Genomic DNA, 24,284 nt, shown 5'->3' with positions numbered 1-24,284 from the left:
TCGCACGTTCCATAACAGTTTTAAAATATATTCAAAAAGGTAATAGACTCTAATCTCATCACTCCCCACCTGATAACATCTTCTCAGGAAAATCCAGACATGTTTAGTTACAAGATTTCATGACAAATAATCAATTTTTATGGCGACAACCGCCTACTGGCCGCAAATGTTTTGACAAGACAGTTCTGGCCACAGACTAGAATACATACAGACGAGAAACTTCCTATTTGCGTTATTGAAATCAGTTTGGATTGTCTACACAGCGAAAGAACCAATCAACGCTCTCGGTAGGCGGGATCAGTGTCGTCTTGTGTGGATGGCGCTGCCATCGTCTTGGAACGTGACGTCATGGGTTGTCATAGTAACCGGCGGATTGTTTTCATCTGCTTGGCATCTCAGTATTAGATGTAGTGCAGAAAGATCAGATAAGCTAATGTTCACTTTTTCTTGTACTACCAAAATTAATATGTGAAACAAAAATTAAAATTGGACAGGACACGACAGCACTAGAGCCACGCACCACGCTATCGTCGTTCACCACGTGCCAGAAAGGCGGTTACTTTCGAAATTTCCACGTAGGTGACGTCAAATCGACTGGTTAGTTCCGTCGTCGCGTGTTAGAGACGCTACTGTCGCCAAGTTTCCAGTTTTTCGCTGAGTTTGCGGTCTGTATATTCTAGTCTGTGGTTCTGGCCGCCAGTAGTCACGTGACGGATCACGTGACGTGCAACTTGCCTATCGCGCCAGTAAAATCAAACATGTTTTTGTTTCCTGCCCGCCAGTATCTTACCTACTTGCCGGTCCAGTGGAAAATATCTCAATAGACGAGGAAAGTAGATGGTAAGTCGTTGACGGCCAGTAACTTGCCGCCAGTTCTGCCCTTCTACTTACCCCGCCTTTAAGCACCTATAATGGAAGAATTAGTGGAATGAGAAAGTGGGAGGAAACTAGAGTACCCGAGAAAACCCACGGACACAATGTTGTCTACCACAAACTTACTTGACAGGGAATCGAACCATGGATACCATGCACCAGAAATAAGCACTCGATCACTGATTCACCGTGACCCCTTTCAGTGTAAAGGAGATGAATGAAAGTGAATGATGATGAAAGAATTGGTGGAATAGAATGTGGGAGGAAGCGGGAGAACCCCGTAAAAATCCACTGACACAATATTGTTCACCACAAACTCGCATGGTCTTAGATTGAGCCAGAGACTCTTTGTACCAGAGTTTTGCGCTCTACCAGTGAGCCACTGTGCCTTCCCTTATACTTTGTGGAAAAAGAAGCATAAACGTTATAGTCTACATAAGCATTTATTTCGAAGCTATGTTATTCATAAGTACGAAGAAGAGGGTACGATGGCTCAGTGTAGAGCGCTTAACTCTGATGCGTGGTGTCCCTGGTTCGATGCCCCGGACAAGTAAGTTTCCATCATGAAACAGCGTGTTGTCATAGTGAAAACTTATTACAAAGGTAGTGAGCACTCCATTCCTTCCCGTACAGAGAACAGATGACAATCATTCCTTCCCGTACAGAAAACAGATGACAATCATTCTTTCCCGTACAGAAAACAGATGACAATCATTCCTTCCCGTACAGAAAACAGATGACAATCATTCCTTCCCGTACAGAAAACAGATGACAATCATTCCTTCCCGTACAAAAAACAGATTTCAATCATTCCTTCCCGTACAGAAAACAGATGACAATCATTCCTTCCCGTACAGAAAACAGATGACAATCACGAGCTATTCGGCTCTCCGTGACTACTAACCATAAAGACTAGAGATGAAAATCGTATAACGTTCAGTTCTGTCATCTTTCTAGAACCGAAATGACCGGCATTTCAAAAGTTACGTTCTGTGCGGAACACTCTGTATTATTAAAGGAATTGATGGTATGATAATTTAAAAGAAAACCGGAAAACCTACGGACACAATGTTGTACACCATAAACAATAATATGGTTTGGGATCGAACCAAGGACCTCTCGTACAAGAAGTGAGCGCTCTATTAGTGAACCATAGTATGAGTGTATAATGTTTGATCAAAAGTTGATGGATAATTTTATGTCTCTGACTCGAAATTTTACATAGTTGGTATTTGAACCTTATAATATTGAAATGATCTCCATATTTTCGACTTTCGCATTCACCCTGTCGAGAAAAATATCTAAATTTCAAAGTGACTTCTCTCCTTCCTTATTCTCGCTAAGAAACGCTATGTCACTGTCAGTCTAGACAGTTTAAATGTCTTAGTTTTTAAATAAGTTTAAATGAATAAATAAAATTAGCGAAACACGTATAGCTACTCACGAGCAGTTGTAGTTCGTAGGTCATGGACTTACTTATATTCTTCAGGAGACTAAATAAGGAAGTATGTACGTATGTATAAACACATTTTTCTATTCAGCAACTTTTGCTGCTTCTCTTTGTTGATGGGAAGTAATGGGCTCAGAGTCACTGTTGTTGTAGAGAATCCAATCAAGGGATCGAGTGACACGCATCTCCATTAGTGTAAGCTCCCTCTGCGGTTTTCTGTCACCTCCGTGACGTCGTAAACCCTTCTTTTTTGTGTAAAAGCCGACGTTGTTTATTTTTTCTCTTTCTTGTAGATTTTTTTTTTTTTTTTTTTTTTTTTTTTTTTTTTTTTTTTTAGCCAGAAGTACTACGTATTATGAGCTTTGTACACCGGAATTGTAAGCCAGAACCAAAAACCAAGAAAAAAGGAAGAAGACATTCGAAAGTCCAAAGCCTTAGGCACAAAAGACTTAGGTTAGATTCCCGGCGGGTGAATATGTGACTGAAATTTGTCGCTACAAGGAGGTCTACATCTTACATACATTTTTTGTTCAAAAGTGGCGTTCAACTGCAAGTAAATGTAATGAATGTTTATTACAATGCCCTTAATTTTACCAGTTGGTGTCAAATGTAGAAGTAGGAGGGAAGAAAATAGGACAGGTGTCTAGTTTTCGATGTCTGGGTAGTATTATTAATGATGAATGAAGTGTGAACGTGAAGTAAAAGCAAGAATAGGAATGGCGAAAGAAGCCTTTAGGACGAAGAAAATACTATTTTGTAGGACCTTCAATAAAGAGTTGAAAGAAAAGACTCATAAAATGTTTCGTGTAAAGTATTGTAGGGTGTGGGTCAGAAACGTGAACATTACTCAAAAATGATGGAAAACGACCGGGAGCGTTTGAAATGTGAGTGTGAAGAAGAATACAGAGAATTAGCTGGGTTGAGAGGAAAGCGAATGAGAAGGTCTTAAAAATGGTGGAGGAAGAAAAGAACAATTTTATACATTATTAAGAAGAGGAAGAGAAACTGGTTGGGACATTGAGTACGAAGGAACTGTATCATGAGGGACATGCTAGAGGGTATGGTGGCAGGAAAGACAGGGAGAGCGGAAGGAGACTACAATTAACGCATTATATGAAAACAAAAGAATCGTGCGTGAAAACGAAGAGCGTGGAATATGGAAGCTTCTCAGTTGCGGCAAGCGACCTGCCCATAGTACTGGCAGAATACTTATGACAATCATGATGATTAATTTTACAATACGTTATTTATCTTTATATTTCCTAAATGTTACCTTTATTCACATTTATTCTACAATACTTTTACTATTTTTTTTAATTTTTAGGTGGTTTGATTTACCTAATTCATTTATATCACACTCTCCACGTGTCCGTGTATCCGTCCGTCCAAGAGACAAAAAAAAAAAAAAAATCTCAACTACTAGAACTCAAGAACTCAAGAACTTTAATGGATCCCCTTCAATTTTGACCAGGTCAAAAGTTAGAAGAGTTCATTGATAAAGGTGATCCGTCCATCAGAAATGGTAAAAATCAAATATTTCCACTTTTTACGGTTCCATCAGAAATGGTAAAAATAAAATATTTCCGCTTTTTACGGTTCCATCAGAAATGATAAAAATCAAATATTTCCGCTTTTTACGGTTCCATCAGAAATGGTAAAAATAAAATATTTCCGCTTTTTACGGTTCCATCAGAAATGGTAAAAATCAAATATTTCCGCTTTTTACGGTTCCATCAGAAATGGTAAAAATCAAATATTTCCGCTTTTTACGGTTCCATCAGAAATGGTAAAAATCAAATATTTCCGCTTTTTACGGTTCACTATAGACCAAGAACGGTAATAGATAGCGAGAAGCTATTTCCTGCAATCAAAAAAATGAAATGAAATCTTTCAGTTTTACGTCCAACGCTTATGTCTGTTAGGCTAAAGGAGACGGTGATGATAAGATATGAATGAAATGGTAGAATGAAGAAACTGGGAGGAAACGGGACAACCCCGAGAAATCCAACCAGCACGGTGTTTGTCCACCACAAAGTCCACAGGGTGCGAACTGGGATCGAACCAGGGACCCAAAGCACCGGAGGTGAACGCTCTATCACTGAGCCACCTCGTCCCCTTTTCCTGCAATCGATTAAGCGCCTCAAGAATACATTTAATCATTCTTAACTCTTTGCTGAAACTAAAGTAATAGAAATTCGATACAACTCCTAGTTTGAATATTGATCTACGTAGAGCAAAGACGATTAAAAAAAAGGTAGCGAGAAGGTTTTTTTAAGGGAATCGATTTACCATTCTAAGGAAATATGCCACCTTTCTGAACTCTCTGTGCAAATCAAAAGTGACATAAATCAACCACTTCCGGTTCTAATCAACCACTTCCGGTTCTAATGTTGTTCGTTATAAAGTAAAAGCAGTAGTAGCAGTGAGAAATGGTTTTCTGCAATCAATTAAGCGTTCAAAGAAAATATTCCATCTCCACTGTAATCTCTCTACTAAAATCGGAAGTGGTACCATTCTAATACACTTTCGGTTTCAGTATCAATTTAAAGAATAGCATGCCATAGAAATAAAACTTTTTACGTGGTGTGTACGTGGCACCACTACTTATTATGTTTTATGTTTATTTCTAGGAAAAGAAGGTCGTTGTCTCCCAGGCCCTATACAGTATTTTTATTCGATCTCTTACTTTTAAAATGGCCTCAAATATAATTCTGATTCTACCATATTTGAGCTTTGCAAACATTAAAAATTAATGATAATATAAGAAGAAAAGAATCCAATATTCTTCCCCAAAACAATATATTCTTGCTAATCAACAACACTCTAATTCTATTGTAATGTACCTCGTGCTCCTGTTTGTAAACAACAACTACTGTATTTTACGATGGAGTACTATACCTCACGTTGGATTACTACAAGAAGCACACTACAGACCACCAGCACCACCTACAGTCACATGACGACACGGGAGCAGCAACGCCACCGCCACTCGGAACGCCTATATAACGAAGAGGATTCAGTGGAGAGCTACCAGTCAACAATTGGTGACTCTCCTCTAGCTTGCCTGGAGCTCTAGACGAAACCCAACCTCAAAGCCTCAAGTTTGCTGCGGAACTCAAGGATTTCCTTCCTCACGCCTTAGCTTGAACGAAGCTTTGTCAGGATCCCAACCTCAGTCGCTTAGCCTGCTTCGGGGCTCTGTGACTTTTAACTCCCTCACTACTTGCTTCGGAGCACTCAGATTTCCTACTCCACTCTACTTAGCTTGCTTCGGTGCTCTGTAGAGATTCTGCCATAAGGCTGCACAGTCTTGGGCCACCTTTTCTCTACCTCACAATAGAGAAAGTTACATTATAATATTTCTGTAAATACTGTTATATTTTTATTAGAAAATTTTATAATAAACCGATAGTGGGAGTCCAATCCGAATCTAATTTACCCTACGTTGCTCTCTCTAACCGATTCCATCTTAAATTGCAGGTCCCTATGTTATATAACCTCGTTGCTGGAAAAGGACGTTAAACTTCAGTAAACGAAACAAATAGTCTAATTTTAAAACCAAATTCATACTTTTCCACAAAACCTTCTTTAACTTTACTTTTTAAAAATAGATGTATGTGTTCTACAGTAGCAGAGGAATGTTCTATATATTTCAAGCACGTACCATTTCGGTTCAATCCTTAATAGAGATTCAAAACTAGAGAAAAAGTTATCATTAAGGTCGCATTATAATAGCAAATAAAATTTTCCTTGTGATCTCAATGTTGCATAAACCACAAAATGGAAGCAGTGTTCAGTTAAATCAAATGGTTGCTCGAAGGAATGTATTGACTCGTGGGATATATCTCTAACCATAAACACACCTAACAACGGTACAGGAATGTGGAAAATTATACACAGGAGAAAGAAAATTAATTAAAAAAGGAAAGCAAAGAGCTGTCACAAGCAATGATTTAATCCCAGTAAATTCGCTGCTTTAAGAGTAACTTGATGTTTTCTAATCGCTGCCGGAGATTGTACTACTATTGAGAGAAGTATGTTCTTTATATAAATGAAATATTTCAGTTTAACGTCACTCGACTATGCCTATTAGGCTAAGAGAGACCATGATTAAGGCAAGTGAATGATGATGGAAGACTTGGTGGAATAAGAAAGTGGGAGGAAACCGAAGGGACATAATGTTGTCCATCACAAACTTACTTGGCCTTGGACCGGGCCAGGCACCTCACACACCAGAGGCAAGCGGCCTATCACTGAGCCACCGTGCCCCTAAATATGCTCCTTAGAGTTGAACAAGCGCAAAACACTCACATGTATTCATCGAGTTTCACATGTAAATGTAAAATAAATCAAAATTTGATTCACATCATGAAAATTTTTTTGTAGCCTAGATCTGTCCTGGGTTGTTAGCCAATTTTTGTGCAACATTGTTGTCCCGTGCAAAAATTTAATATTAAGGCAGTTATCCTAAATGAGGTACGTCCTTGTACTACACACTGACATAATGATAATTATAATTAATTTAAAATTTGATTATAATTAATTCATCTTCTCTATTTTGTTGCAGGAATTTCACGAACAAGAGGTCAGCTATTGAAAAGACATATGCAGAGGTAAGTAAATGCATTCAACTATTTTTTCGATTATTTCAGTTAAAAGTAATGTGGTAATGAAAATTAAAATTAATTCATTCATTAAGTAGAAAGCTTAACTAGATTAACTAACTGCATCTCATTATCTTTCATAAAGAGAAACAGTGAATTTCAGTGATCCTGAAATAAAACTATTTTAAAGACAATATTTTCCCGCACAGTGCAATATGTCCACGTGACACAAGTCTCATACCTTTCCTGGGCATTTAGGATCGCAGAACAAATTTAAGGGTAGCGGAAAAATTCAGAAGTTTCTCTTGAATTTCAATGCTATGTGCCTGGCATGGGACAATATGGATGTCTAGAAACTGCCCCTCAAGCTACAGAATTCCCTCAAGAAGGTCCGGTTTCCGGGGCATAAGTGGACATGAGGATTTCCATGTCCATGGGTCGTCCACTGGCAAAAACCCTAGTGACCATTCATTGAATAAATTGAAGTAGTGGCTTGCAATTGGAACTCACTTTACGAAGCAGATTCTGCCTTTTATAACTTGAAGAGATTAAGTTAACTTTCCATCAATCAACCAAATTCCTTTTCAGTGAGATAGCAGACATGTTTTATGTGGAATGCGGATTTCTGAATATGTGATGCGTGATAAAGCTTGGGTAATGATGGTCAAAGATTAGCGCACCTGAAGCGTAATAAAGATATCTCACTCTACCGGGTGTATCAAAAGTCCGGGGTCATAGATCAGCTTCGTTATGGGTCAAGATACACAACGAGCCTTCACCATGTTGAAATATGAGATTTCTACTAGTTCTAAGGGTTGTTTTTGTTGTTTTTATAACAACGAAATCTCATAAATCAAAAGAGTTTTAATAGATTTTAATTTAGAGTGTGAATTTAAGTGTCTGTTAGCGAATTGTCTTATGCACTGTGAAAAGCCAAGCACAAACAAACTTTTCTAATACATACCTGGTAGATTCTGATGATGAATATTCCAATTCCGCACTTTTGATTGTTGTTCATCTCCAATTCTGAAATAGTTCCAGTGAACGCTCTACCACTGAGCCACCGTGTCCCACAGGGTGGACAAATCTTGACCACTCACTATAACGGACAAATGAAAAGAGAGAGAAAAGCGAAACTTTGCACGAAGCAACTATAAAGTGGGAAACATCTTTGTATGTATTAAACAGAAAGACCCAACAAATAGTGTTGCCAACCCAATATAAAATTATATATTTTTTTTTTCAAATGGCATTACGTCAGATTATTACATATTTCAAATCAACGTGTAAAACGTAAACTAAAAATACCACTTTTAGTATTCAGTATTGCAAACATTATTGTGTTATAGTATCACAAACATCCAAAGTTTGGAAGCCTCTAATGCAAATATAGCATGAGGAAGTGCACAGGATAATGCACATCGAAAGTACTTGAGCGTTGGATACCATTGTCATAGTATGACTTGTTTTGAATGAATAGGTACGAAGTTACCAGGGCTTGAAAATTTTATTATTTTTGGAAGCCTTTATTTCGAAAAAGTACCGAGATGAGTATCATATCTAGTTACCTGTATGGTTTGTAATGGATATGTAAATTATTTTGCCGTTTACGGCACTTCGATATCTCAAACCGTTCCGGAGGAACGATAAACATTGCTGAAGTTTGCACACTGCTTAAATCGTGTAATTGCGAGAACTTGTAATTACAGTTAGTAAAAGCTGTTACTGTAATGCTTAGAAGAGAAGGGAAACAACAATAATTTTAAATATTCTCCACAAATACGCCATTTTCAGCAGGATAGGATAAGTATAACTCAATCTTGTGAACACATTAACTTCCGTAACTAGGATTGGATTTCAATGATATTTTGCTGATGCATTAAGTGCCTTAATACCGCAGTTCAGTTCAACGATGAGTGTCGTGGGTGTAAGGAGGAGCTAAACGCCCTTACCATATAGGCGTGGCAAGGATCATGGAGCTAGAAAGATGGAACAAACGCCACTCGCAACCTTTTGCACAACTGAACACAAACAAAAGCGGACCTAATTGCTGACCCATGCCTAGTTCTTGAGATCTAGCATGAAACATATCAAAACATTTAATTTTTTCCGGGCTACGACCATCATCACACACCTGCTTTCTTCCTGTTTTTACCATGTCCTTACTTTTTTCTCCATGTAATATCAGTCATGATTTTTCTGCAGTAGTTTTTTCACATACAGAATTACTTTGTGGCCTAAACAGCAATTTTTAACACTTTGCCCTCCTGAGATATTGCGCCCCAAACATGTCATCAAAATCACAAACTTTAACTTTCGGACCCCCATAAATATATGGTGTCATTAATATCATAGGTGTAGATATTTCTGCAGACTCTTTACATGCTATAGTACTCAGCACAGAACCCCCACTTTGTGCCATTCCAACTTACAGCCCCTTTAAAAATGTAATTTTTTGTACTTTTTCTGGTGATTTCATATATTGGTTTGCAACCATGTATATTTATTTAGAAGCAAGAGTATATGTTCTTCGTGTACCTCAATCTCTCCTGTAAACATTCGTTTTTGTTTGGTGTTCGTCTGATTCGTACGTCCTGAACAACTGTAGTTTTCGTAAACGCTGGCAAATGTAAAAATGGCACTCCACCGACAACGAAGATGGCTGCCATTTAGGAACACTTGTACGCGTCCATACTACAACGTGAGTGTTGAACTGATACACAAGGTTCATCACATTCCAATTTCTATAATTTTCAGAGACGGTCGAACAACCATTTTCTCCATCTTTGGACCCCTTCAGATGGATTGACCCTATTATAAAAGTTGTTTATATAGTTTGTACACAAGATTGGAAGTAAGTAAGTCTCTAAAAGTTCTTCCTTCTATAATTGGACCTCCTACTCGTTGCAGCTCGAAGGTTCAATGTTTGTTGATTAAGAATGGTCCTGCCCATTGGAGATGGTTCTAAAGGAATCTCTTGTCCGTTGCTATTTAGAGATAGGGTTAATATCTCCTGTCCCTTGCAGCTTGGAGATAGATGAGAATACAACTTGCCCGTTACAACTCGGAGATGGGAGAGAATACCTCTTACTCATTGCAACTGAAAGGTGGGTTTAGTATCTCCTGCCCGTTGCAGCTTAGAGAGATACGAGGACATGACCGATTACCATCTGATGTCTTGTGCCTTGAAGTGTCCTGTTTATATAGCCAGTCTTTGTAGGTGGAGCCTGTGGAGAGGGGGGTTGAAGGGGTCTTCTTCATATCTCTTCGTATTCAATCGGTGTGACTATCCGCCGGCTGCTTTACTGGTGTTTGTGCTGAAGCACAAGGTTTTATTTACCAATACGGGATGCTTCCAGTATGAGGGGATATTCCAACGATACAACAGTATTTCGGGATTACCCATGGGATTACCAACACATCCTCAGACTTTCAACAATATTTCTGCCCTTTGGTTTCACGATACAAGATTGAAACTTTAACATATATAACAACGTAATTTTTTAAAAATAAAATTATAAGATCTTTACGTGAACCCAGGCCCGGGCCAGAGTGGCAAAGTGTTTTGAAGTGATTTTTAAAAAATCCGGGTTTTCCCGAAGTTTCCGGTTCAAGTGTAAGATTCGCATATGTAACTCATACCGTTGGAAAGGGCTCGTTATACTAAAGAAAGTGGCATTTGAATAATGACTCTAAGTCAAATAGTAATGAGACAGTGCATTTTTGAAGTATTTTTATATTATATATTTATACATATATATTTAAAAAATGGGTCACCTTCAGACTTTCAAGAATATCTCCCGACCTTAGTTTTCAAGATACAAGATTGAAATTTTACACACGTATTATGCACATAACGGTGTATTCTTTTCTAGAAAATTCAGATCTCTACGTGAACCCTGGCCCGGCAAAATTTTCGAAAAATTTTTTTTTTCGAATAATCTCTCAGTCTCACCCGATTTTCTCGTTTCTGTATATAATACAGGACAAGCGAGTGGTACCATTGGAACGTACGCTCTATCGTATAAACAACAAGGTATGAGTCATGATCCTACGATAAACAGTAAGAACGCAGTAGTTACTTGACTGAAAGTCTAAAATTTACCTCAAAAAGTGGAAATCGTAAAAGGGTTAATGTCCCACGAGTATAGCCTGACATTGCGCTCTACACATCTTCAGTAGTGGTTAAACTAATACCGTTTACAATATCTGCGTTTCCTCTTTGTTTCTTACAGCTTTTATTAGGACTCAGGCTCATATATTCACGGGCCGAACAGCTCCCCCGCAAGAAAAGCATCACATAATGATGACAAAGTGAAACAAAGCAAAAGTGGTATGCAAACCCAGAAATATCCTACTTCACTGTTGGGACACTCTTGCCCATTCTGTTCCGCATTCATTTTTACAATAATGGAATATACAGGTCCAACAACGAAATATGTCCTCTGACCAGATCTTTATCAAATTTCATCTCCAGTTATTATTGGTTATTTATGTATAATTTTGAAAATTTTTTAGCGGGCTATAATCGGAAACGACCCATTTCTGGAAAACTGTTCCGTTTCTCAGATTGAGTCTCTTGTCTTTGTCTATCATCACTGAAAACCTTGTTCAAGGTCATGATGCCTCCAACGTACGCATTCTTGGTGTGGGAGACCCGGGTTTGATTTCAAGCGGAAGCTCATGTGTTTTGAATCCCACATTAAGCTATTGGTCCACGTATTTTCACATAAGACAAGCTAAATATTATAGTTTTCTGTGAGGGTACCTTTGCGTCACCTCTGTCTCCGTTCCACTTTTGCATTAATGGAATATACGGGTTGAACCAGGGTCGTACCCAGGGGTAGTTCACCGGGTCCGCATCTTCTCCTCCAAAAAACTCCGTAACTCAACATACATTTATATACATTCTCAATAACATTATACGGGATGTGGACCCGTATAACGTTATATGGGATGTTTAACACGGAAATGATTGATGTAGCATGAAAATTGGGTCTTCATCTGTATTTCTCTTATAAAGTCTAGTTCTATATATTTTTTATGAAAATGTAGGTGGAAGTATTTTACAGTTCCTTATCGCCTTTTCGAGTGTAGAATAATATACGTTCAATACTATATAGACGTAATGGCTTGTAGCATTGGACCCCCACAAAATTTAGACCCCTCCCAATAAAAATTTCAGGGTGCCCGCCTGGGTCCAACAATAAAATATTTCCTTTGACCGCAACTCGACCGGACAATTCTGTCTCCAGGTATGGTCATTTCTGTGCCAAATTTTCGGCGGGCTATAGCTCAGAACTCACGCGTTGTCCCGAATGTTCTTTCGTTATTGTCTATTATCCCTGTTTGATACGAATATTTACTAAGATATTTGGCAAAGAAAAAATGGCATAACCTCAGTACTTCGTCTTCTAGGAAACAGAAGAACGGTGAACCAACTGCCAGTACATTGGCAATCATGGGAAAAAAGTGTACACCTCTGTTTATATGCATAAATATATATGTTTAGCTCGCACTTGTGCATCGAGAAACTAAATTTTCGTGAATTATTACTTTACGTAACTAGCGCCACAGTGACCAATGAAGGAAGCAGACGCTGTTCGCTTTTTCCGGTTAGTACCCTCCGTTCTCCCCTACCTTTGCAGTTTGCTTGTTGCCTTAGTGCAAACAATCTCTTTTTTAAAAAAATAATCTCTTTTTTTCCTTTGCTACATGAATCCTCAGTACGTGAGGTGGGGATATCCTAATTAGTGTGGTACCTAATTAGTAAGACCAATCCGTATTTTTGTTCTTTTCTTCTTCCTTTTGATTATTTTCAGCTCTTCCCATTTTTAGCATTCATTAGGCACATATATATGTATATATAGGGTGTATCAGAAGTCCGAGAACATAACCCAACTCCGTTATGAATGAAGAAAAGTTGTATGCAATACAGTGTTTTTGAATGTAAAATGGTGGATTTTTTTTTTCAGTCGCACCAGCCGTTTGGGTTTCACACTGGTAAATAAAAGAGCAACGTTACCAGTGCAACAGGTTGTTCCCTTGAGCTCTTGTGATAGAGACCGGCACAGGCCGAATTTTTCGGCTCGAGAACAACCCAGCCCGAAGGTACCTAGGCCCGGCGCAGCCCGGGCCCGAAAAGTTTTGGAGATTTTCGGCCCGAGCCCGGCCCGGCCCGATAAGTTTTTTTTAAATTCTTGGCCTAAGCCCGGCCCCGGCCCGATACATTTTAAAAGTTTATTTTGTAACATTTTTCACGGGCACACTTCTTCAACGTTTGCTTTATTCTAATTATCGTTTAACGAAAGTCAATAATTATTAAAGAATTGCAATTAATCGGCCCCAGCCCGGCTCGACCTGAAGAGAAATCAGTGTCAGCCCGCCCAAGCCCGGCCCGGCCCAAAGAAATAACAGTGCCGGCCAGCCCAAGCCCGGCCCAAAGAAATAACAGAGCCGGCCCGCCCAAGCCCGGCCCAAAGAAATAACAGAGCCGGCCCGCCCAAGCCCGGCCCGTGCAAGTCTCTATCTTGTGATACCAACAATACAGCATTGAAAACTGGTTCAAGGAGTTCTAGATAACAATATGCAGACTCTATGTGTCCTTTTAGGTTTACTTACGCACTATTCGAAGAGCCTGAAGAATTAGAAGCGTTGTTTTTTCATTTAAGGGAGCAGACCACAAAAAATGATACAAAACTTAACTATTTTTCTTTTATCTGTTTCTCGTAAGTGAAAAGAGATAATGAAATGTAACTTACCACAATAACTGCTAATGTTATTCTACACGCGAAAATACGAATCGGAAGAATTTTCAGCATTGCCACTCATAGAAATTACAGTGTGGCCAGAATATGAATTATCCAAAAATCTAGATTGAGGCAGGGACTAGAAAAATTAACTCAACGGTAATTGATGACTTATCATATTCTCTTGGCTCCTTGTTAACTACTTTTTTTTATAAATGATATTTGTATTTATTTTGTAATAAACAGAAAGTTATTAAAACTACACTGGAGAACGAAAAGGACTTGCGGGAAGTACTTTCAATCTTGAACGACCAACTGGAAAATACATGCAAAATGAAGATAAATAAGAAGAAAACTAAAGTGATAAAGTGCACAAGAGCAGGACAGGAAGAGGAAAACGTATGGTTAGATGGAGAGAAAATCGAAGACGTTAAGGCGTTCCCCTATTTAGGAGGTTTAACATCCTCGGGCGGAAGAAATGAAAAAGACATAAGTTCCAGAATAGCGCAAGCTAAACAAGTATTCAATGGGAAAAGAGGACTGCTAATCTCAAGAGCCGTGTCGTTGGACGTTCGTAAAAGATTTATTAAGACCCTGGTATAGAGCGAGGCGCTTTAAGGATCAGAGACATGGACATTGGAAAAAGTTGAAATATCCGAGCTGGAAGTATTTGAAATCTAGTGTTTGTGCAGAATGCTGCGCATATCATGGGCCGAAAGGAAGAGGAATGAAGACGTACTAAAGGAAGCTAATGAAGGCCGACACATCATGAAGATGATAGAAAAAATAAGAAACAGCATGCTTAGTCATCTTATTCGGCACTCCGATTGAATCACCATGCTGATAGAGGGAAAGGTAGAAGTAAACCCAGGAAGAAGAAGACCAAGGGTAGAATATCTAAATGCAGTTACGAAGAAGAGACCTTATCAGATTATAAAGCAGCTCTCCCAATAAGAGAAAAGTTTTAAAATTTCCATGTTGCCCACCAACCTATGGTTGAGGTGAACAAGACAAAGAATGTGTCAAGTTTCTTGAGAAACTAAAATGTTAAGGATCAATCGCGTCCGAACGGAGATCACCCATCCCTGGATTCTTCACCACAATAATGCGTCGAGTCACATATCACTACGCGTAAGGGATTTTCAATCGAGATGCAATGTGGTGACGCTTTCTAAGTTTTCCTACAGTCCAGATTTGTCCTCTTCTTACCTTTTTCTCTTCCTCCGGATGAAATGCAGTCTGAAAGGATACTATTGTGAGACAGGGGAAAGAGTGAAAGCACCTTCGACACAGTGGCTGAAGAAGATTTCAGTTACATGCTTTCAGGAGGCATAATAGACTGTATGCAACGTTATATTGACACAAAAGGTTCTTATTTTGAAGAATTTTAACTCATTATACACATATCTTTATTTTTTGTGATGTAGTCTCAATATTTTTTGGATAGACCATATGTATATACTCCAAGTATATCACAATCACACTTCTTGACACTCATTTAAAATTCTATGCTTTCTATTATTTAATTTTTGATTCGTGGTGGTTTGGACACTAGGAAATAATTTTCCGATGCTCCAGAAAAAACATCGAACTGGTATATGTGTTCCGAACTTTTTTGGGAAGGGGTAAAAATAATGGAGATTCTGTTACAGCCTTACTAAAGTTTCAAATCTAAAAATGTTTATTAATTCATAAATTAAAAAAATTAGATTTCAAACTTTTGTTACACGAAACAGATGTAATTGTAGGAACTTTCTCATTTCCTTTGTACGAAAAATGAGCAAGATAAGCTTCAAGAGTTAAGATTTTGTCTTATTTTCATCGTTGTAGTGGTCGCTTTACTGCAATATTTTCTAATATATAGGGTGTTTCAAAACAACAACGACAACGTTTGGGAGATGATTCCTGACACCAAGATAAGGCAAAAAGTATAGACCAATCTGGGTGCACAAATGCTTACTTTCGGAGTTATAGGCTGCCGAAAACATGAAAAATTAACTTTAATTGCCCATGAGAGAGAGTTTGGCTACGAGCATAGAATTGGAAGTACTCACTAACTACCTCTATAAAAACTGTTGCGGAAGTACCGCAGGATTCTGAAACTTGGATATTTAGATAGGACACATACTAGTTCCTAAGTGAAGTCTTGACCCGACTACGGTAGGTGCCATAGTTTTGGAGCTATAGGCATTTAAAGTTTTTTTTTCGTGTTTTCGTCAGCCTGTAACTCCTAAAGGAAACATTAGTGCATCCAGGTTGTTCTATACTTTTCGTTTTATCTTGGTATCAGGAATCACCTCCCAAACGTTGTCGATGTTGTTTTGAAACATTATATATATATATATATATATATATATATATATATATATATATATATATATATATATATATATATATATATATATATATATATATATATATATATATATATATATTTGGTCTAGGAATTAATTCGTGCGGTTGGACAAGAGATGGCGCAACGAACGGAGCGTCCCACAGTTCCGTGTATCCACACATGTGTTGCAAATCCCTGTCATCGCGTATCGTTCGTAGTATAGGGCAGTGGATTAAAGCGTCAACAACACCAGTTTGTAGTTAAGTGAACATGGCGCAATTTGTGCCTGATAAAGTGTTTTTGCGGGGTGTCCTGCTGCATTACTTTAACATGCAGAAAAGTACGACTGAAAGTCATCGTATTTTGGTGGAAGTGTATGGTGACCATGCTCTAGCTGAGCGAACGTGTCAGAAGTGGTTTGCACGGTTTAGAAGTGGTGATTTCGGCTTGGCAGACCAAGAGCGAGCTGGACAGCCAAAAAATTTCAAGACGAAGAATTGACAGCATTGCTCGAGCAGGATTCGTTTCAAACGCGGGAACAACGTGCAGCAGCATTAGGCGTTGATCAAACAACAGTCTCCAAACGCTTGAAAGCCATGGGAATGATTCAAAAGATGTCACATTGGGTTCCACATGAATTGAAAGACAGAGACGTTGAAAGACGAAAAACCATTTGCGAATTGCTGCTTCAACGACAGAGCAGAAAGTGGTTTCTGCATCGAATTATTACGGGTGATGAGAAGTGGATCCATTACGAGAACCCTAAACGAAAAAAGGCCTGGGTGAAACCAGGTGAACCAGGTCCATCACAACCAAGACGAGATATTCACTGTGCAAAGGTTATGCTGTGCATATGGTGGGATATGAAAGGTGTGGTGTACTATGAGCTGCTGCAACCGGGTGAAACTATGAATGGAGAACGTTATCGACGACAATTAATGCGTTTGAAGCAAGCTCTGGCCAGAACACGACCAGAATGGGAGAACAGACATGATAAACTTATTGTTCAACATGATAACGCTCGCCCACATGTCGCAAAACCGGTCAAAACCTATTTAGAAAATGTCGGATGGGAAGTTTTACCCCACCCGCCGTATTCACCAGACGTTGCTCCTTCGGACTACTACTTGTTCGATTGCATGAACAACGATTTGATTGGACAGCGATTTACTTCTTCAGAAGATATCGAAACATGGGTCTCTGACTGGATCGCTTCCAAGGATGAGGACTTCTTTCGCCACGGAATCCGTACATTGCCTGACAGATGGGCGAAAGTGGTGGCTAGCGATGGACAATATTTTTCTTAAGGTATTTATGTATTTTGTGTTTGTACTACAGCTTCAATGTGTGCGTACCAACCGCACGAATTAATTCCTAGACCATATATATATATATATATATATATATATATATATGTAACCGGAGGTAATGCAAATACTGCGGTAGGTAATTGTACGTGACTCTCTCTCATGGGCCATTAAAGTTAATTTTTCATGTTTTCGGCAGCCTATAACTCCGAAAGTAAGCATTTGTGCACCCAGATTGGTCTATACTTTTTGCCTTATCTTGGTGTCAGGAATCATCTCCCAAACGTTGTCGTTGTTGTTTTGAAACACCCTATATATTAGAAAATATTGCAGTAAAGCGACCACTACAACGATGAAAATAAGACAAAAAGTTCATATGAACATATATCACGAAACGCCCAGTTTTCGAGTAAATTAGGGAAAGAGAGTAACAACGAAAAACACCACGTACGTATTCACCGATGTATTACCAGTAGTACCATTAATGAGAGTACATGTTTTGGCCAATGTCTAGTGATATGTCCTCAAACACAGGTGGTAGTGTTTCCAGAAACTGAAGGAAGATCTGTCCATTCAGACTATTGTCTAGGACGACTGGACCATTGAGTATGTCATTCACTACCACATACCACTCATTAACCGAGAGTCTGTGCAGGAAATTTGTGAGGATGGTGGCATGCGGATTGGTATCACACCCATAATGCCAATTGTGGATATTATTTATGTCATCTCGCGTAAAAGTAGCCTCTTCGGTAGTGGATCGGGATTAAGTGCGTTACCCATGTACAAAAGGTAACAAGTTTCTGGTCGTCAACATCATGAAGACTTTTACACGTTGAAAATGGTATGGATGCAGGTCTTTCTCCGGTAATGTTCTCCATACTGCCATATCAGACCCGACCTCGAGTCGAGATGCTATGCACCTGGTACTTGTTTTGGGGCTGCATTTCACGGATTGCAGTATACGCCGACGTGCCGGACGAGGCAGCCTTCTACCCCTCTTAGTATATCTAGCAGTAGGCAGTGTGCCATGGTCCCTGACGGACTAGTACACGTTGGTGAACCCATGGATGTTTGGTGTTTTACGGTTTGAAAATCAACGCCGGTACTCGTTTACTGTCAGATGACTATTGCCATTGCAGAACTCATAAACGAATATTATGTATGTGTATTCTGCATATGTGAATACGGTGGCCATATTGCGCCCATTCAACGCCCCGAACTGCAACTGTGATACACGACAATGACCTGTCCGCACTCATTGCACTTACTGACACAACTGACACACAGGACATGTATCTGGAATCTGTCTCGCTCCTCGGTACGGAGCATAGAATCTAGGCCTACCCAGCAGAGGCCTTCACACTGCATTTGTACACTTGCGTATGCATTACAGGGGCGTCATTCAGGGTACAGGAGGGAGCAATTGTCCTCCAAGAATTTCAGGAATACATATACTTTAATCGATTGTCTACTAATATACTAGTGCAAAACGTGAAAGTTTTATATCGGTGGTGCTCTCGCATCCCTCAAGCGAAGTCTGAAATGACGCCTCTGAGGCATTAATGGTACTACTAGTAATAAATCGGGGAATACGTACGTCGTGTTTTTCGTTGTTCCTCCCTTTCCCCAATTTACTCGAAAACTAGACCTTTCGCGATATATGTTCATATGACCTTTTTATGTACTAATCACGTACAATCATCTACCGCAGTATTTGCATTACATTCCGTTGCACCCTATATATTGTACGTGACTAGTACATAAAAAGGTCATATGAGCATATAGCGCGAAACGCCTAGTTTTCGAGTAAATTGGGGAAAGGGAGGAACAACGAAAAACACCACGTACGTATATGTGAGGTATAAGCTCCCGGATTAAATCAAATTGGAAGACGGGAAAAGCTTAAAACTGGTGCCATATACGGAAGAATTGGTAACCCTAGATATACATTTCCGAATTCTTCCACAGAAGTTTGTGATGAGGCTGTAAGGTCCGAAATAGCCATGTGCATAAAATTCTCTTGTTGATCAGTAATGCGAAGGTCCTTTGAAGTCCTTGATACCAGAGTGTTTCCCATTCATCAAACCGCGGACTCTAATATATTTACATCATTATGCCTCATTTCATTCAACACTGGCATCAAGCTTGCCAAAGAATAATCCATGGTCTGCGGAAGTGCAACAATGAAGACTGAGCGAATTTTTTACAGAAATGGGGAAGGGGGAAGAAGAAAATGAAAGATTTTGAAGCTGAAGAACAAAAAAATTCAAGAAATTTTCACGAAGAAGACAATAGGGGAGATAAAACAAGAACCAAGAAAGGAGAAAATTAACCATAAAACGCTGACCTATTTAGTTCTGTGAAGGAGTTATTAGATCACAAAGAGAAAATAGCAGAGAAAGAATGACTCGCTAAAGAAATTCTAGAATTAAGCATAAAAGAAGGAAATTAAAGGTTAATAACAAGAACCAGGGATCAATATAAAAGAATAAGAAATAAAATCATTTGAAAATACAGACTTGACAAGGAGGAATGGACAAGATAACAATGCGAAGAAACAGAAAATACTGTATATCAGCACAGAAAGAGATTAAAGAAAATTAAGAACAAGAACAAAAATCAATACACTGAAAAATAAAGGAGGAAGACCCACGACTGAAACTGAAGATACAGTGAAAAACATGCAATTAGAAGGTCTGCAAAACATAGAGGAAGTAGAAGAGGCAATAGGAGACTTTATATTAGGATCAGAGTACGACATACTATTTCAAGACCTAAATCATGGGAAAGGCTCAGATGTAGATTAAATAAAAATAGAAATAGTGCAGAGTGCAAAGCAGGAAGCTCAGAACAAATTGTATGTATTACTTAACAATATTTATCAAGAAGAGAAAGTGCCTCAAGACTTCTAGAAGAGCAAGATTGTGGCAATACTAAAACAGTAGGTGTTAGGAAATGCGACAATCACAGAACGATCATCTTACTTACTCATGCTTCAAAAATCATGATAAAAATAATTTATAGAATAAGTACTAGCAGGAAGGATATAGTTTGGTTTCAAGAAGGATGCAGGAATGCGGGAGACAATACTTGCATTAAGAGGATTGATAGATGAAAGAATTCAAGTGAAAAAAAAAAGCAACTTATGAAGCATTTATGGACTTGGAGAAAGTGTTTGGTAATGTAGAATGGAACAAAATGTTTGAAAGATTTTGAAGAATAATATGTAATTTATACAAAGAACAGAAGACAACAATTAAGGTAGAAGGAGAGAGAGAAAGAGAGACAGAGAAGAAGTTATATTTCAGAAGGGTTCAGACAAAAATGCTCATTGCATTTTATGTAATATTAAAGAAGCAATAAAATAAATCGATAACACTGAAAGCCCAGCAATAACACACTTAGATTAATAAACGATATCACGCTGTTGACAGAGAGTGAGAGAAAGTTAGACGCAGGTCTAAACGGAATGCAACAAATAGATAGATGTAAATTCAGCATGAAAATCAACAAAAGCAAGGCAAAAGTTACAAGCTGCGCAAGAAAAACCGACAACAAGAAAAATGAAGATTGGAATAGGAGATCAACTGTGGGAGAGATGCAGGAATCATGTTACTTAGGGAATAAAATAAAAACCAATAGTAGGTGCGATGAAAATGTAAAGTCCAGAATAGTTCAAACAAAGAAAGCATTCGAAACATCGACATAAACTCAAAAAGGCTAATGAAGTCATTTGTGTGGAGTATAGAAAATAAAATAAAAAAAAATAAGTTTTAGGTCCCAAGGTTATGCCGGCTAGGTTAAAGAAGACGGAGATGATGAGAAATGAATGAAATGGTGGAATGAAGAAAGTGGAAGGAAACGGGAGAACACCGAGAAAACCCACGCACACGGTGTTTGTCCACCATAAAGTTCACTTAGCACGAGCTGGGATCGAACCAAAGACCCCATACACCAGAGTTAAACGCTCTACCACTGAGTCATGTGGAGTATAGAGTTGTATGGATGTGAGGTATGTGCTCTACGAGAAGAGGAAATACGGAGAAGCCTTCAAAATGTAGAGCTATAGAAGGATAAGTGTAGGAAGGAAATTGAAAATTATATCCGTGGATAAGGTATCAAAAGAAAGAGTATTGGAAATGGTAAGAGAAAAGAGGACCATATTGAGGAACATTAGAGGGAAAAAAGGCAAAGTCATTGGATACATTATGAGACATGGAGGAGACACGTGATTGGCTATGGAGAGAGTGGTAAAAGAAAAAAAAACCTAAAAGAAGATTGCGATTGAAATATACCCACCAAATATTGTAATACAACATCTAGTGAAGAAAAGTACATAGAAATGAAAAATCTGGCTGAGAATGAGAAAGAGCAAAAAGTTAAGTCAAAGCAATCGAGATATTGCTGACCTGACATGAAGATATACATTAATTGCAGAATTATTAGGATATCCATCCATCCGGTACTACAAGAATCAAAATGTGTTTCTGGATCTTGGAAATAAGGTTTTGGTAAAGTACATAGTAAACTATGCACCGTTTTAACATCTCCGTCATCTTTGAATTTATACATTTTTAGTGCATCATATGTGAAATTGAGAACCAATGTTATTCAATGATTTTCATGAATAATTTTGAATAGGTTGGAAAAAAGTAGTGGCAACACTGTTGTAACGACAGAGGGTTGTGTCTCAGCACTACAAGAGTTCCGTAGCTGATAAAAGAATGAAAGGAGATGACGTATGATGAGTGATAGCGACTGTGTGTTATTCAGTCAAAAGCAATAGTACTGTGCGGCAACACGCGTTGAAAGTGGAAGCGCCTTGACAATTTGTTTCGGAAAGGCAAAAGACGTGCGTGGATCAAGATTGAAGTGGAACGTGGGCGCAATGCGCAACAATGTTTTCAGGGATTTCATGATCCACCTTTTCGCCAAAGTAAAGAAACCAGTTCGCGGGAAGCAGTACGACACAAGAGAAGTCATCATCCATGTTATATGACAGTTTCAGCGGGACATCAACAAAGATTGACGCGTTGACGGTGTATGACGCCTTCTACATGTGTGGCAGAAGAAGATAGAGATGGGAAGCGATTACGTTGAAATAATGTAATAGATGTTCTATGATTAGCCTGGTACAAAGTATATTGCAATTACATTTTATCCAAACTGTTCTTCTAAGTCAATGCTTGTTCACCATGTGTGTACGACCACTTTTGTATAATTCATACAATCATTTTTGTTGACCATAAACCATATTCTGCGTATTATGAACATACTGTACTTTGAATTTGACTGGTTTAACTCTTTCTGAAAATAAGCACTGAATCATGCCTAGACCAGTGGCGTACACAAGAGAGGTTTCAGCGTTTTAACTTCCTCCCTTGAGTAAAATGTACAAAAATAAGACATGTTGTTTACAAACAACTGAAATTATATAAATTTCAGAGCTTGAACCACCGTCATACGCCACTGGTGTAGTCAGAAAATGAAGCTTATCTAACGACTGCCTATCGATGATCATGTTGCTAATTTTTTACAGAAAGACAGTGAATTATATATATGTTTGAATACGTAGTAATAGCAATACATGGTAATAATTATATAAATTGGTTCAAAAAATATTTTTTTTAAAAAAAATCGCGTTACAAGTCGTATGTGTGTCACCGTTAGGAGTAAGTGTGTCACTATTAAGAAAAGACAAACAACTAGATACGATTTGATAGTTAATATTGCATTTTTAAAACATGTAAAGTATGTTAATAACTAAACAATTCGCATATAGCAGAACTATAAATTATTTTTGGTAACGAAGGACATATTTTTAACGTTATACAAATTGGTTCTCTTGATTTTCTCAAAAACTACGCATGAATATTTACCCTCGAGCATCTCATTTTGTTTAGCTCGATTTCATGTATCAATCATATATGTCTCATCTTTAAACAATATACAGGGTTAGCCTAAATGGTTAATCGAGTTTCAAAGCACTGTTTATTTACAAGTATACGACGTACACAGACGGGTCATACATAAAAAGATAAATACATACGCCATGTTTCAAAAGCTCTCTTGGCTCGCGTGCATGCTAAATGGCAGATGTGACGGCACTTTACAAGATAGGTTCAATGCAGAAGAAAAGTTTTTGTGTGTATAGAATATGCGAAGTGTTCGTCGGTTACGAGCGTTCAGCATGCATTCGTACGCGGATACAGAAAAGCTGTACCTGGTCACCAGAGCATTTTGCGTTGATTTGCTCCAGCTTCATGATACTGTCCGTGTGAAGGGAAAAGCATGTGGCGCCCACGTGTCTCAGAGGAAATCGTGGAGTGCATGAGAGCTTTGTATCCACCGGGTCGCCAGATCTCACGCCATGTGATTTCTTCCTGTGGGGTTATATTAACGACGAAGTTTATGTCCTTTCACTGTCAACGGCGCTGCAAGAACTGCAGGAACGCATCACTGCTAGCGTGACGGACATTGACGGGAACATGCTAGTGAACGTATGGACAGAACTGGATTACCGTTTGGATGTGCACCGCGTGATCAAAGGTTCACACACTGAACATTTGTAGAATGTACCAGAAAACTTGGCGAGAGTATCTATCTCTTCATATATATCACCGTCTTTGTATGTCATATACTTGTAAATAAACAATGGTTTGAAACCCGATGAATCATTGATGCTAACCCTGTATTATACTTTAAAATAATGAAATTTAGAAGTTAATCATAATTTTAGGCTATATTTCATTAACCATATTGTAAACCAGTGATGGGCAAACTTTTTAAGGATGAGCCCAAACAGAAAAGAATAAAACTTTAGGCGGGCCAATAAATTTAACTAAAAGCAATAACGATATATATATATATATATATATATATATATATATATATATATATATATATATATATATATATATATGCGCGGATCCAAGGGGGCTATAGGGGCTATAGCCCACCTTG

General features: G+C 38.4%; 1 protein-coding gene across 4 annotated transcripts in view; it reads left to right on the top strand.

The window, feature by feature from the left end:
* LOC145662395 (protein nervous wreck-like) overlaps positions 1 to 24,284 on the top strand; it is a 554,721-nt gene that overhangs the window by 209,724 nt on the left and 320,713 nt on the right. For all 4 annotated transcript variants that reach the window (XM_081727930.1, XM_081727929.1, XM_081727928.1 and 1 more), the window contains exon 3: positions 6,891 to 6,936. In XM_081727930.1, the coding sequence (XP_081584056.1) occupies positions 6,891 to 6,936 (46 nt within the window). The remainder of the gene's footprint in view (positions 1 to 6,890; positions 6,937 to 24,284) is intronic.

Source organism: Thermobia domestica, chromosome 10, assembly GCF_964235325.1.
Source record: "Thermobia domestica chromosome 10, izTheDome1.hap1.1, whole genome shotgun sequence".
Taxonomy (NCBI): Eukaryota; Metazoa; Arthropoda; class Insecta; order Zygentoma; family Lepismatidae; genus Thermobia; species Thermobia domestica.
Note: the sequence above shows the minus strand (reverse complement) of the source record. Positions and strands in the feature narration are given on the sequence as shown.